Here is an 11427-nt window from a genome sequence, read left to right as displayed (position 1 = left end):
CTCCTCCTAGTATGATTTGTGCTGTTGTGTTTTTTATATTATTTTTTAACATCTTTTAGAGTAAAACAGTTAAAATAAAAATAGCCGCGGGATTCATGCACTGTCCCAAATAAATAAATAAAATTAAATTAAAGTTAAGTTTTGGAGACAACAATAACAAATAGAACCACAGATTCTTTGAAATATTGTTTATTTTTTCATCAGGGATTCACTACCTTACAGAAAAAGTAATAAAATACACCGATGTCCTTCATTTAGCGCCAGTTATTTCACACCGAACTACAAGAACTGTGTGGACACAGTTTCCCACAATGCATTGTTTTGTAGTCATGAAGGCGGCATGCAGCCAGCGCAGTACCTATTTTCTGGCTGCGCTGGCTTAGGAAGGCGCCTTGAACCCGCCCCTTTCTCGCGATACTTCGTGACGGCGCACATTTGACGTCAGTGCAAGAAACTAACCAACATGCACCACAATCCAGGCGATCTGCGCAGCGCCGGGGGATCTCAAACACACCTATTATTTCAGCTACATGCTAGCTGTTTTGGCTAACTTTGGCTTTTTAAGTTTTTTAGGCTAATTTGGAATTTTGCAAATATTTTACCTGGCTATCAGTTTTAGGGTTTTCAGCTATCAGCTTCGGCAATTTCATCTATCAACTTCAGCGTTTTTAGCTATCAATTTCAGCATCTCCCGCTTTCGTCACATCTTCAGAGGCCAAATTCGACTTACAGCCTTCAAACTAGGATTCACTCTAGGACTATCGCACGTCAAGCTATATATCCAGCTCTTAGTTAGTTTAAAGCTAATGATGGTTAATATGTGTGCTTTACATCCACTTCATGTATGACCCGATTAATCTGAAAAAATAATCGGTAGTCAAGTGTTAAAATAATCATTTGTGGTAGCCCTAATGAGCACCTCTAAGCAGGTGCTCATTGGGCTATTTTTTTAACCCAAAGTTTCTCAAAAGTTGAATTTCCTGAATCAGAGCTTTCATCCTTCATTGTCTCCATGGTCCTTTGCTGCTCACCTTCTTGTTCCTGTTGATGCTCAGGAAGTAGACGCTCTCTGAGCCCACAAACGGAGGACCCCACGCTCTGGTGTCGTCACCTACGCCTAAACAACAAGTTGGTTTAATCATGTAATTTCCTTTATTGCTGGGCAGAAGAGCCCTGAACTGACCTGGTTTTTCCACTTTGATTACCTCCGCCCCCAGGTCTCCCAGGATCATGGTGGCGAACGGGCCGGCCAGAACCCTGTGAACAGTTTGAGCATTCATCCTCCAGCAGAGAATAGGAGAATCCAGAAGAGTCTTCAGCGCTCATTCATCCTCACCTGGTCAGGTCCAGCACTCTGACGCCCTCTAGTGGCCGGACTGTCTCTCCTGCAGGAGATCAAAGCTTCCTGTTGGAACTCAGTGGATTCTATTTTTAAAACTTTAACACAACCTTCACTGTAAACATTATCCTTCTTTTTATTTAGCCTAAACTGAAAAGCAGCCGTGATGCAGAGGAAGCTAAACTGAAGCAGGAGTGGGTGATAGCTTACAGTCATTCATCAGATGCATCAGCAAAGACCTGACAGTCTCGTATCTATCTGTGTTATTTGAATGTTATTTCTGTATGACAAAAGGAACAAGCTAATTAAAAATATTCTGCAATAAATTCTCTTTTCATCTCAGATTTGTTTTGTCTCTTACTGGAGTTTTTTTCTGCTCAAGTCAGAAAGAAAAAGCTGAACATCGTTTCTCTGATTGGATCTGAAACAGGACAGTAGTAAAGAATGTCCACATGTTTTAACCTTTCTTTTTTTACTTGTAGCTTTTGGGTGTCAATCAAACCATATTTTATGTCTTACCCATAAAAAGAACTAATAACAAAAGGCTGAAAACAGTAGTTAATTGTTAAGTTCTTCATTATAAAAAGTGATCCACATGTATCAGAATTGTTCTCTTATTTAGCTGTTTTTATAAAAGGTTTTGTGATTTAGTACATAAAAAATAAACAACTGTGTTTTTTGATTAGCTGCATTGCTGACCAAGATAAAGCAACTTATCTTGAATTAGGACACCAAGTTTAAATAAGACTTTCTCACATGCAATAAGGTTTAAAATGTATTTCTAAGGGCTTTTTTTTCCACTTTTGCCAGAAAAGAACTACAGATTGTGACCATGTGACAAATGTATTTATTTTATTTTTTTTAATTTTGCCAGACATTAACTACAGTACAGATTGTGACCATGTGACAAATCTAATTGGGGAAATACATATTTTAAAAATTAACGTTAAAATATTTAGCAGCTTTTATTGTTTTAATTTTCTTCCCTTTTCCGGTTTGGCTCAAACTTTGTTTTTATTGACAGTCGGTAGTTTGTGGTCGGTGTCGGACAGCCCGGTTCGATCCAGCAGCATTCTGTCGTGTGCACGTGCACATTCCCACCGCGGCGGACATGCGCGCGTGACGGCCCGTGGGACCGTTCGCTACAGCTTTTATCCCCGTTAGCTTTGGTTCCACGGTACTACCTGCGTTTGTGACCGACACCCCGCGGCCTCCGCTCGGACGCCCCGCTGGGGGATCCCTCTGCTGCAGCGGTGTCAAGGCCGCCGGGCGGAGACCCCCAGTCCGGCTTTGAAAAGCTCTGAAAGTCGCGAACATTTTCCACTGCTAGCTTCTAGCCAGAAGCACTTCCGGCCATGCTTTTCAAAATAAAATAATGGTATTACTAATTACAAAGCATTTCTTGAAACAGAAAGTCCATAAGAAAAATGTATAAATTAAAAATATTTAATTATTTCGAACAACCTACGGATTTTTTTTGATTGATTGATAAATACTTACAAACAGTTGAAAATGTTATATAAATGTAAAAAGAAAATTAAACAAAGGCTGCTTAGTTTTGTCTGGCAGCTCAAGACTCTACCTATATATTAATTCTAGCATATTCTATTGTACCAATATATTGATGTCTGAACCATCTCAGACTGGCCTATTTGACATTATCTCCAAAACCTTTAATCAAGTGGTGTCAAACTCATTTGCACAAAGGACCAAAATCCAAAACACACCTTAGGTCGCGGGCCGAACAGGATAAACATTTATTGAACGCTAAAAAAATAAATGTTTAAAACCGTAACTTCTGAACATAATTATGAACTTAAACTCAGGTTAGCCAAGACAGCAGGCATGTGGCTGAAGCAATAGCTAACTTCAAAATAGGCTAAAAAACAAAAACCAAAAAAATGCCTAAACAGCTTGCATGTAATTATTAGCCTAACTTCAAAACAGCCTAAAAAATAAATAATGGCAAAATTTGTTTGTTTGTGTCACTCAGTCACTTACTCAGTCTCTCACATCTGCTTTTACTTTTTCTAAATTTTACTCTTTTTATATTCTATAAATCCAGTACTGACTTCAGGGCAATCTCTCACACATTGGCCCCCATTCTCGTTGAACAGGGTCATTGCAGTGGGACAGTCCAGTTCTGGCTGCTTGCATTGCGATAATCACGGGGAATCTGATGGTGACGTCCACTGAGATCACGATTGGGTCGGTTGTTTTAAACCTGGAATGCACTTTGTGTTGGTGCTGCATTTTTAAATAAAGTTTCTTTTGATTTGTCATTCAATTTGAGATTGACACTGGAATGTTATCCATGCATTTATTTCATAAATATAATAGATTACATTTTGAAGTAACAAACATATCAACACACATGCAGACATGCATAGTTATTGAGATTTATCAGATATTATAGAAGAAACCCACTCTGCCAGATGCAAACCTACAAAATCAAATCAACCTTTACTTAAAAAAAAACTCTTTGTAACGCACAGTGATCTACAGAAAATAAAAAATATTAAACAAGCAGATTAATTTAAAAAGAGAGCCCCTCCTAGACATACACATAAGCTCCAACCCCATCTCACACCTCCCACCCCCTTAAGTGATGGAGATAGACATTGGAAACATGCTGAGCACGGAAAGAGTTGGTTGGTAGAAACGCTTTGTAACCTCCTCCAGTCGGGACAGGTGCACAGACAGCCAGGTGCAGCATTGTAGAGGGGAGGCCACCCTCACCACAGCAAGGTGACGATCCAGGTATCCATCTAGAGCTGCAGCGGCTGAACAGCAGCCGACCCAGAGGGACTGAGGAACAAATCTAACAAGAAAAGGAAATCTAAATCATACATTTTTATACAAATAGCTGAAAATCTGGAACATTTTTGAATTTTTTTGAATAGAACTTTATTTCCTTAAGATGTAAATTTAAGGCAATTAGGAACAAACTGACATGTGCTGAGATTAGGCTCATCCTAACAAGTACAAAAGAAAAACTTTGTATGTTCAGGGATCAAACAAAAATCAGTCCCAAAGGGCCTCCCCATTTGGCCCCGCCCCTCACACATTATCAGAAACGCCAATCGAGACCCACATAGAACATGACTTTTTATTTCACCCTTCTGCAGTCTGAACTATGACGGGAGAGGAGAGACTATTGGTTTAATAGTGATTCACATTTGAGCATTTTTTAGGAAAGCAAAAATGACATTAAATCAAAGAACATAAACACTGGAGCTCCGGTGTTAAAGGGTTAAAAGTGTTGAGAATCCTTGTATGTACTGCTTTGATTGACACATCATTTATTCTCATTGGTTGATTGGTGGTTAAAGGTGGACGATTGTCCTAAATTTTTGAATTTATCAGATTATTAAGAGTGAAATTAAGGAAAAAGGTTATAATCTAAACACAGAACAACAAATGCTTTAGTTCTTGTGTGTTGCAAACATGCAGTTTCTCTTCTTTTCATCAAAAGTCTTAGTTTTGTTCAAAAGGAAACTTTTCCACTTAACAGAGTGTCTCTAGTTTACTGTCTGTGTTTGATAATGTCCTCCAGACAGGAGCTGCTGGAGGAGGAGGAGTCCAGAGAGCTTCACACGCAGACCCGACGCAAACCGGGTCGCAGTCAGAACCCATCAGAGAAGACCGCGGGCTCTCACAGAGATGCTGTTTTCAGGGAGGAGGACGTTTCCTCTCTTCATCAGCTCGTAAGTCCTTCTGTCTCTTTACAAACATCCTTTACTGCATGCACACATGTTTGCTGGAGTGTAAAATCAGTGTTTGCTGCTTTGTTGAAGAACAATCCGTTTATAGCTACCAGACAAAGAACTTGTTGAAATATGAGGAAGATGATCTGATAAACCCGATTCAGGACAATGTGAAGTTTTAGTTGTTAGAACTCAGGCTGTTGAACTCAGCCCTATGAAATCCAACTCTTCCCGCCCTGCATGCTCCACATTAAACATTGAAGAGTTCCTCAGACACCATCATGGTGAGGTCCTGTTTCAAGCCTCAGCAACTATGTGTTTAAAACAGAGAAGGTCAAGAGTTTGTTGGTGGTTCGCAGCATCTCGACTGACTGTGAGCTCCTCATCTTTGCCCCTCCAAGGTCCCTCTGCGGGGCTGTGACAGTAGGCTCATCGGGGAGATTTGTTGGAGCTGAACCTGGCAGCGCTCCCCCCTGAGAAAAGCTCCAATCAGCGCCGCGACAGCCAGACACAGAGCCGCGTCTGGTTAAGCAGCTTCACATCCAGCGTGTTATTTTAACCCGCTGCTGAATCAATCATGAGGAGGCCGCTCTCTCCTCTCCCCCAACCCAAGGAAAGTGATACTGGATCGCCCCGTTCCAGAGGATCAGATCCTGACCACAAGTTTCCATGAGCTTTCAAGCTGATTTCTATGGTTTGAAGCAAACTGGAGCATCAGCTTTGAGAGCAGAGACCACGTCTCAGAAGGAGGGAGAGGCATGTGGACTCAGCATCCCCTGGATAAATGAGAGTTATCATCCACCTACAAACTTCTATCACTCTCTACTGAAACTGTTTCACTCAAAAGGAAAAATGTCATGATTTTACCTGAATAGAAAAGTGAAAGAAGCTGATTTGTTTCAAACCTTTAGACTTTAACCAGACTTCACCCTTTAACACGTAAAGAGCCATATAGGTCGATTTCTCACTGACCAAAACCCAGTAGGAGCCACACATCCTTTAAGAATAAGACACTACTTTGTATTTATGTTGCTATTTTTATGCTAAATATAAATAATTTTTTTGCCATTAATAGAAAAAACTTTTGTAGGAAATATATAAATTTTTTCCAAATATCAAACAGTTCGTAACTTTTGAAAGACGTTCGCAAGACTTCCTTTCAAAATAAAAGACTTCCTGTGTCATATAGAGTCATCTCGATGGAGCAAATCTAGTAGTAGGTTGTGTAACGTCAGCAATGGAAAAAAAACATTTTACTTTTAAACGTTTATGGTGTTTCTTAGCAAGAAATTCATAAATCTAACTTACTAAATTAAAACACAGCTAATTAACTGTATTTTTTTAAATATGAGGCACACTTAAAACACTGAAATTTGTCAAAATATTTAGTTCTCGGTGATAAATCACTATAGCTACTGTCCTTTGGAGGCTCGTCGAGTGATACGTTGTTTTACTTTTTTTAAACTTTACTTTGCAGTTACTTTTTTAAACTAAAAGCTTTGAATTTTTCTTTAACCAGAGAGCCACAATGGAGGGGTAGAAAAGCCAGACGAGGCTCTGGAGCCAAAGGTTGCAGACCCCTGGCAGAGGCGACCTAGGCGGCTGCCTAGGGTGCCATCTGCTGATCAGATTACAAGGATTAGGCTATATATTGATGGGTTTTTTCATTTGTATTGCTTTACAGTTTGTCACACCTCTCATTTTGTGTAAAATTTAAAAGAAAGGTAATAATTAAAAACATAAATTAAATAACTCAAAAGTTTGACCTAATCAATAACTTCATCCGGTGCTGTCTAAGCTAGAATGTTAAATCCTTAACATTGGAAATCTTTGAACCTTTATGAAATATTTAAGCCTTAAACACTGGAGATGCCTGTCGAAAGATCTACCATGCCATGAATATTGAAGGGTGGTGCAATGATTAGCGGAGCTGCCATCCGATCCAAAGGTTGGGGGTTTGTGTCCCCGCTTGGGAGAAGTGTTATTATTGTAAACACCTTTCTTAAGTGGTTATCATTTAAGTTTTGAGAATTAAAATAAATACATAATTATTGCAACATATTCCAGGGATACAGAAGAAGATTGGGGCCATGAAGAAAAAAAAAGATAATGAAAAATTCTGACTTAATCTCAGAATTCTGAGTTTAAAGTCAAAATCTGAGAAATCAGAATTCTGAGATTAAAGTCAGAAAACAAAAATGACTTTTCGTCTTGTGCGCCGTGCAGCCGGGGGCCGGGCCTGACTTTAAAGTTCAGTGAGACTGAATGACAGAGATCGGCTCCTGATTGGTCTGTTTCAGACGTTTATCTCTGGAGCTCCATCCATGCAGGTCACCATCACCTCTACGCCTCCGTCACTCCTCCGTCGTTCAGCTCGTGGGGGTGTCTCCCTCCCTCTCTTGCGGCTTTCTTTGAGGCGCAGACACATTTGGCTGCCGGCTGCAGCAGATCAGTTGAAAACATTCCTCCCAGCTACAAATCCTAAGCTTTACTTTGATTTATTAAGAAAAAGCTGCACTCCTTTTGGCTCAGACAGGTCCTCTCGGAAGCTGGGAGTGATGTGAAGCTATGTGAGAGTGTGATGGAATGAAGAGCACAGATCAGGGTCTCGAGGTTACATGTCTGAAATGAATTCCAGGTCTGTGGGTTCATGTGGTTTAGATTTCCTAGAAAACAGTCGTTCAGTGGCTCTTCTCTGAAGCTAACATGCTCTTCACCTTTACTTGATCAGAGGAGCTGCCAGAACTGTATTTGAAAGTCTTTGTGCCTGACCTTTGTATCTGACTGGAAGTGTTGCGCCCCCTGCAGGTCGGTGAGAAGATGGCTGTGTAGCAGACCATACGTTCTGTGGATCCTCATCTTGCTGCTCATTGTCAGTGTTGCTCTGCAGAGCTTCGCCGCCCAGCTGGCCAGGTAAATCTACAAGCACATACTGTGTGAAAACCTCTGTCATCGGTCTGGTTTTCTTTAAATGTTTTCTTAAGCTGCAGTCCCCAAGTAATATGTTTCACAGAGGAGGAAATAAGTATTTGACTCTTTACTGATTTTGTAGGTTTGTCATTTTAATGGTTTCCTTTTAACAGTGAGAGAAATCAACAGACTCTTCTCATGACATGCCGGTTCTGTACCTCGTGGTCCCAAATATACGACCATTTTCAGAACACAATACACAAGACATAAAAACACTAACAAATAACCTAAAAAATGAAATCATTTTAAAAATATTCTTTAGCTCTCAAGAACAGAAGAATTCTGTTATAGTGGGAACATGATTCTTCAGGCCCTCGACAACACGCATTCATTGAAAAGTCTGTAAACGCATGTTTATGCGCGTTTCAGGCTTCCTCGTTCAAAACTCCTGCGTTCACGTATAGCTACACATTTTTAAGACCAATTTCAGACTCTATGTGCCAAAGGAAGTGTCACTGAAGTCATGTCAAAGTCAAACTAGGTGTAGGTTTGACCAATCAGGGAGTCACATGCCTAGTTTGAATGTAGCAGTACACGTTTCAGAAGAAGTGAGGAGCCTCTGGTCACATGCAAGAAGTGACCAGAGGCCATAAAATGCAACATTTTATGTTTTTAAACAACTCTGTGATCAAAATCTGATCAGACCCAAAAAATGTCGGTTTTTTCCTCTGTGAATCAGCTTATGAGAGCCGACGAAATGTTGTTTTATCGATGTGAATCAGCTGATGAGAGCGGGCGAAATTTAGTTTTTTTCTTTGTGAATCAGATCATCAGAGCCGTCGAAATGTCGTTATTTTTTTGTGAATCACCTGATCACAGCCTGACGAAATGTTGTTTTGTCTCTTTGAATCAGCTGATGAGAGCAGACAAAAAATATTTTTTTCTCTGTGAATCAGCTGATCAAAGCCGACGAAATGTCTTTTTTTCTGTGAATCAGCTAATCAATCAGCAGTCACAGTATGTCAAAGGGAAAAAATGGTTGAAAGCTTAGAATGGAGGGGTCTGGTCAAGGACTTCCAGCTAGGGATTTTGGGTTCAAACTATTTTTTTTTTGCGTCTGGCTCCGGCAGGAGGATGGACTAAAATAATTTTCAAGCTCCATATTCTCTTGGAAGAACTCTCTGTTGTTTCACTAATTTCTCGTCTTGTGTTCAATCAAACTCCTGAAATGAGAGCAGCAAACGTCTGCACATGTTGACTTGCAGCTTCTGGCTGAGGCTGCTTTGCATGAGTTTCGAAATCAAGTGCAACATGACTGAACTTCTGTGACCATAACTCTTTGCAGCCCACCCATGCTGATAGGTCTCCTGCCTCTGAGGTTGCCCCCTCTGAAAAACACCCCAACAGACCTTCACCTACGCTCCAGCTTGGCAGAGAAGCATCTTCAAAATGGTAACCCCGACTTTTCCAATGAAGGTTCCTTCAAAAACATCAGTGACAACACGCTCCGCACGAAGCGTGTTTTCACCAGAGAAACCTGCCATCCAAAGATCCACATCGTTTTCCTCAAGACACACAAAACGGGGAGCAGCAGCGTCTTAAACATCCTATACCGCTTTGGAGAGAGCAGGAACCTGACCTTCGCCTTACCCGTGAACAAACAGGTCCAGCTATTTTACCCCCATTTCTTCTCAGCCCACTTTGTTGAGGGCTTCAGCAGCACGCGTGTGAAGGACTTCCACATCATGTGCAACCACATGAGATTCAGGAAACCTGAGGTGAGCGTCAAACCTTCAGCGTTGTTCTGTTTGTCTTGTTTCAACACGTTTTGGGCCAAGTGGGCAGAAAATCTGAACCCATTGATATATATTACTGTATGTACAGTAATATATATTGTATTGTATTACTGAATATATATATATATATATATATATATGTATATATATATATATAATATAAACTGTATGCTATATATACTATACTATATATAATACATTATATATATATATATATATATATATATATGGTGCCCTTCTCTACTATCCCGAGAGCAGTGAAGGTCACCCCTCGACGTCGAGAGCGGTGGAGGTTACTCTGCTACGTTGAGAATGGCAGAGCTTGCTTGCTAGCTAGCTGCCCATGGAGAGTTGGCTGACCGACAGACGGAGAGCTGCTGTGGGGACGCAGCCTGCTTGGCTCTCCTAAACTTAGAGATTTTTTGGAATTTATTTTATTTTCATTGAGAAAATAATAAAAGATCCTTTAGTTACCTCAAGATAAACTCACTGTCAATCACAGACCCAGACAGCACCTCTTCCACTCAGTGGAGTCAGCCTCCAACTGTCCTGTTTGGTGACCCTTTTAAATCTTTTTGAGTCGAGTGATGGGATTTGCACTGCGTGGCTGCTGTAGAAAAATGCTACAACATGCTAAAAACAAAAACAAAAGAAAAAAAAACACAATTTTCCCTGGAGTGGGTTATTAAATGATAGCTCCAGCATTTTTGTGCCAGTATCTTGGTTTTCTTGTTTTTTTTCCTTTTTGTGGTGTCTGTTTATTTTATTTTGGAGGGCATTCAAGAATATACTGGCAATTCTGAGAGATTTTATGCAGTTAAACAGAATTCTTAAGGTGTGATTTTTTTGGTTCCGTTTTCTGATCAGAAGCATTGAGGTGAACTAATCTGAGAATGTCCCAGGATGCAGGAACATCGTACACAGACACCTGTTGACCCGTAAGACCTTTGGAACCTGATAAAGATTGAGGAGAGCATTGAGACAGGGTGTTGGTTGGTTGGCACTGAGATAACTGCATATCTGGTGGTTTTATGGCTCTCTCGTGTCTATAAACAGAGTCATAGAAGCTTTATTACTGTGATCGTTACCTGTCTGAGCTGTTACCCTTTAGAACTATGGCATCTGCTTTGATTTTGTTTTGTCCTGCTGCTGCTGCCTGGCTTTTTTCCACCCAGTCCTTCTGCTCACCTGGCAGGTGTGGCCAGTGACTCTTAATTGGGACCTGCTGTCTATTTAAGACAGAGGAGGCCTCACCAAAGCAGGCGGAGAGCAGAGCACCACGCTGGGGTTTAGTTGATGTGGTGCTGGTTTTACTTTTGTTCTCTTTTACCCTTTATACCCCCAGCAGTCTTACACTGCTGGGTTTTGTTATTTTAGTTTGGGGTTGGATCTTGGTAGTCTTAGTTTTGGGGCTTTGTTTATTTGCTTTATTTTGTTATTTTTTGATAAGCAGCAATTAGCAGGGAGCTGCTGATGGCTGCGACAGCAGTCTCTCTGACTTATTTTATTTTTGGCCGAGGTTGGAACTCCTTTAGGTTTGTCTTTCTTAGACGAGTACACGAATAATTTGATTTTTGTTCCATTTCAGGACACAGGGTTTCATTAATTTAATAAACTGTTTTCATTTTTTTCTTTTTAACTTTAATTGGTGTCCAATTTTCGTTATTGCACCCGT

General features: G+C 40.5%; 2 protein-coding genes across 4 annotated transcripts in view; one reads left to right on the top strand and one right to left on the bottom strand.

Annotated features, from left to right (window-relative positions):
* Positions 1 to 2761, bottom strand: part of sugct (succinyl-CoA:glutarate-CoA transferase) — a 91354-nt gene extending 88593 nt beyond the window's left edge. Inside the window, exons 1-4 of one of the 3 annotated variants that reach the window (XM_024280577.2) lie at positions 2524 to 2761; positions 1337 to 1385; positions 1184 to 1257; positions 1032 to 1117 (exon numbers count right to left, since the gene is read on the bottom strand). In XM_024280577.2, the coding sequence (XP_024136345.1) occupies positions 1032 to 1117; positions 1184 to 1257; positions 1337 to 1385; positions 2524 to 2656 (342 nt within the window). In that variant the 5' untranslated portion in view covers positions 2657 to 2761. The remainder of the gene's footprint in view (positions 1 to 1031; positions 1118 to 1183; positions 1258 to 1336; positions 1386 to 2523) is intronic. The other 2 variants (XM_024280578.2, XM_024280576.2) reach the window with 2 other exon arrangements.
* Positions 2762 to 4988: 2227 nt separating this feature from the next.
* Positions 4989 to 11427, top strand: part of gal3st2 (galactose-3-O-sulfotransferase 2) — an 8184-nt gene continuing 1745 nt past the window's right edge. The window contains exons 1-3 of the mRNA XM_024279809.2: positions 4989 to 5046; positions 7855 to 7959; positions 9302 to 9734. Of these exons, the coding sequence (XP_024135577.1) occupies positions 5003 to 5046; positions 7855 to 7959; positions 9302 to 9734 (582 nt within the window). The 5' untranslated portion in view covers positions 4989 to 5002. The remainder of the gene's footprint in view (positions 5047 to 7854; positions 7960 to 9301; positions 9735 to 11427) is intronic.

This window comes from Oryzias melastigma, linkage group LG20, assembly GCF_002922805.2.
Source record: "Oryzias melastigma strain HK-1 linkage group LG20, ASM292280v2, whole genome shotgun sequence".
In the NCBI taxonomy this organism is placed as follows: domain Eukaryota; kingdom Metazoa; phylum Chordata; class Actinopteri; order Beloniformes; family Adrianichthyidae; genus Oryzias; species Oryzias melastigma.
This window is presented reverse-complemented; position numbering and strand designations above follow the sequence as displayed.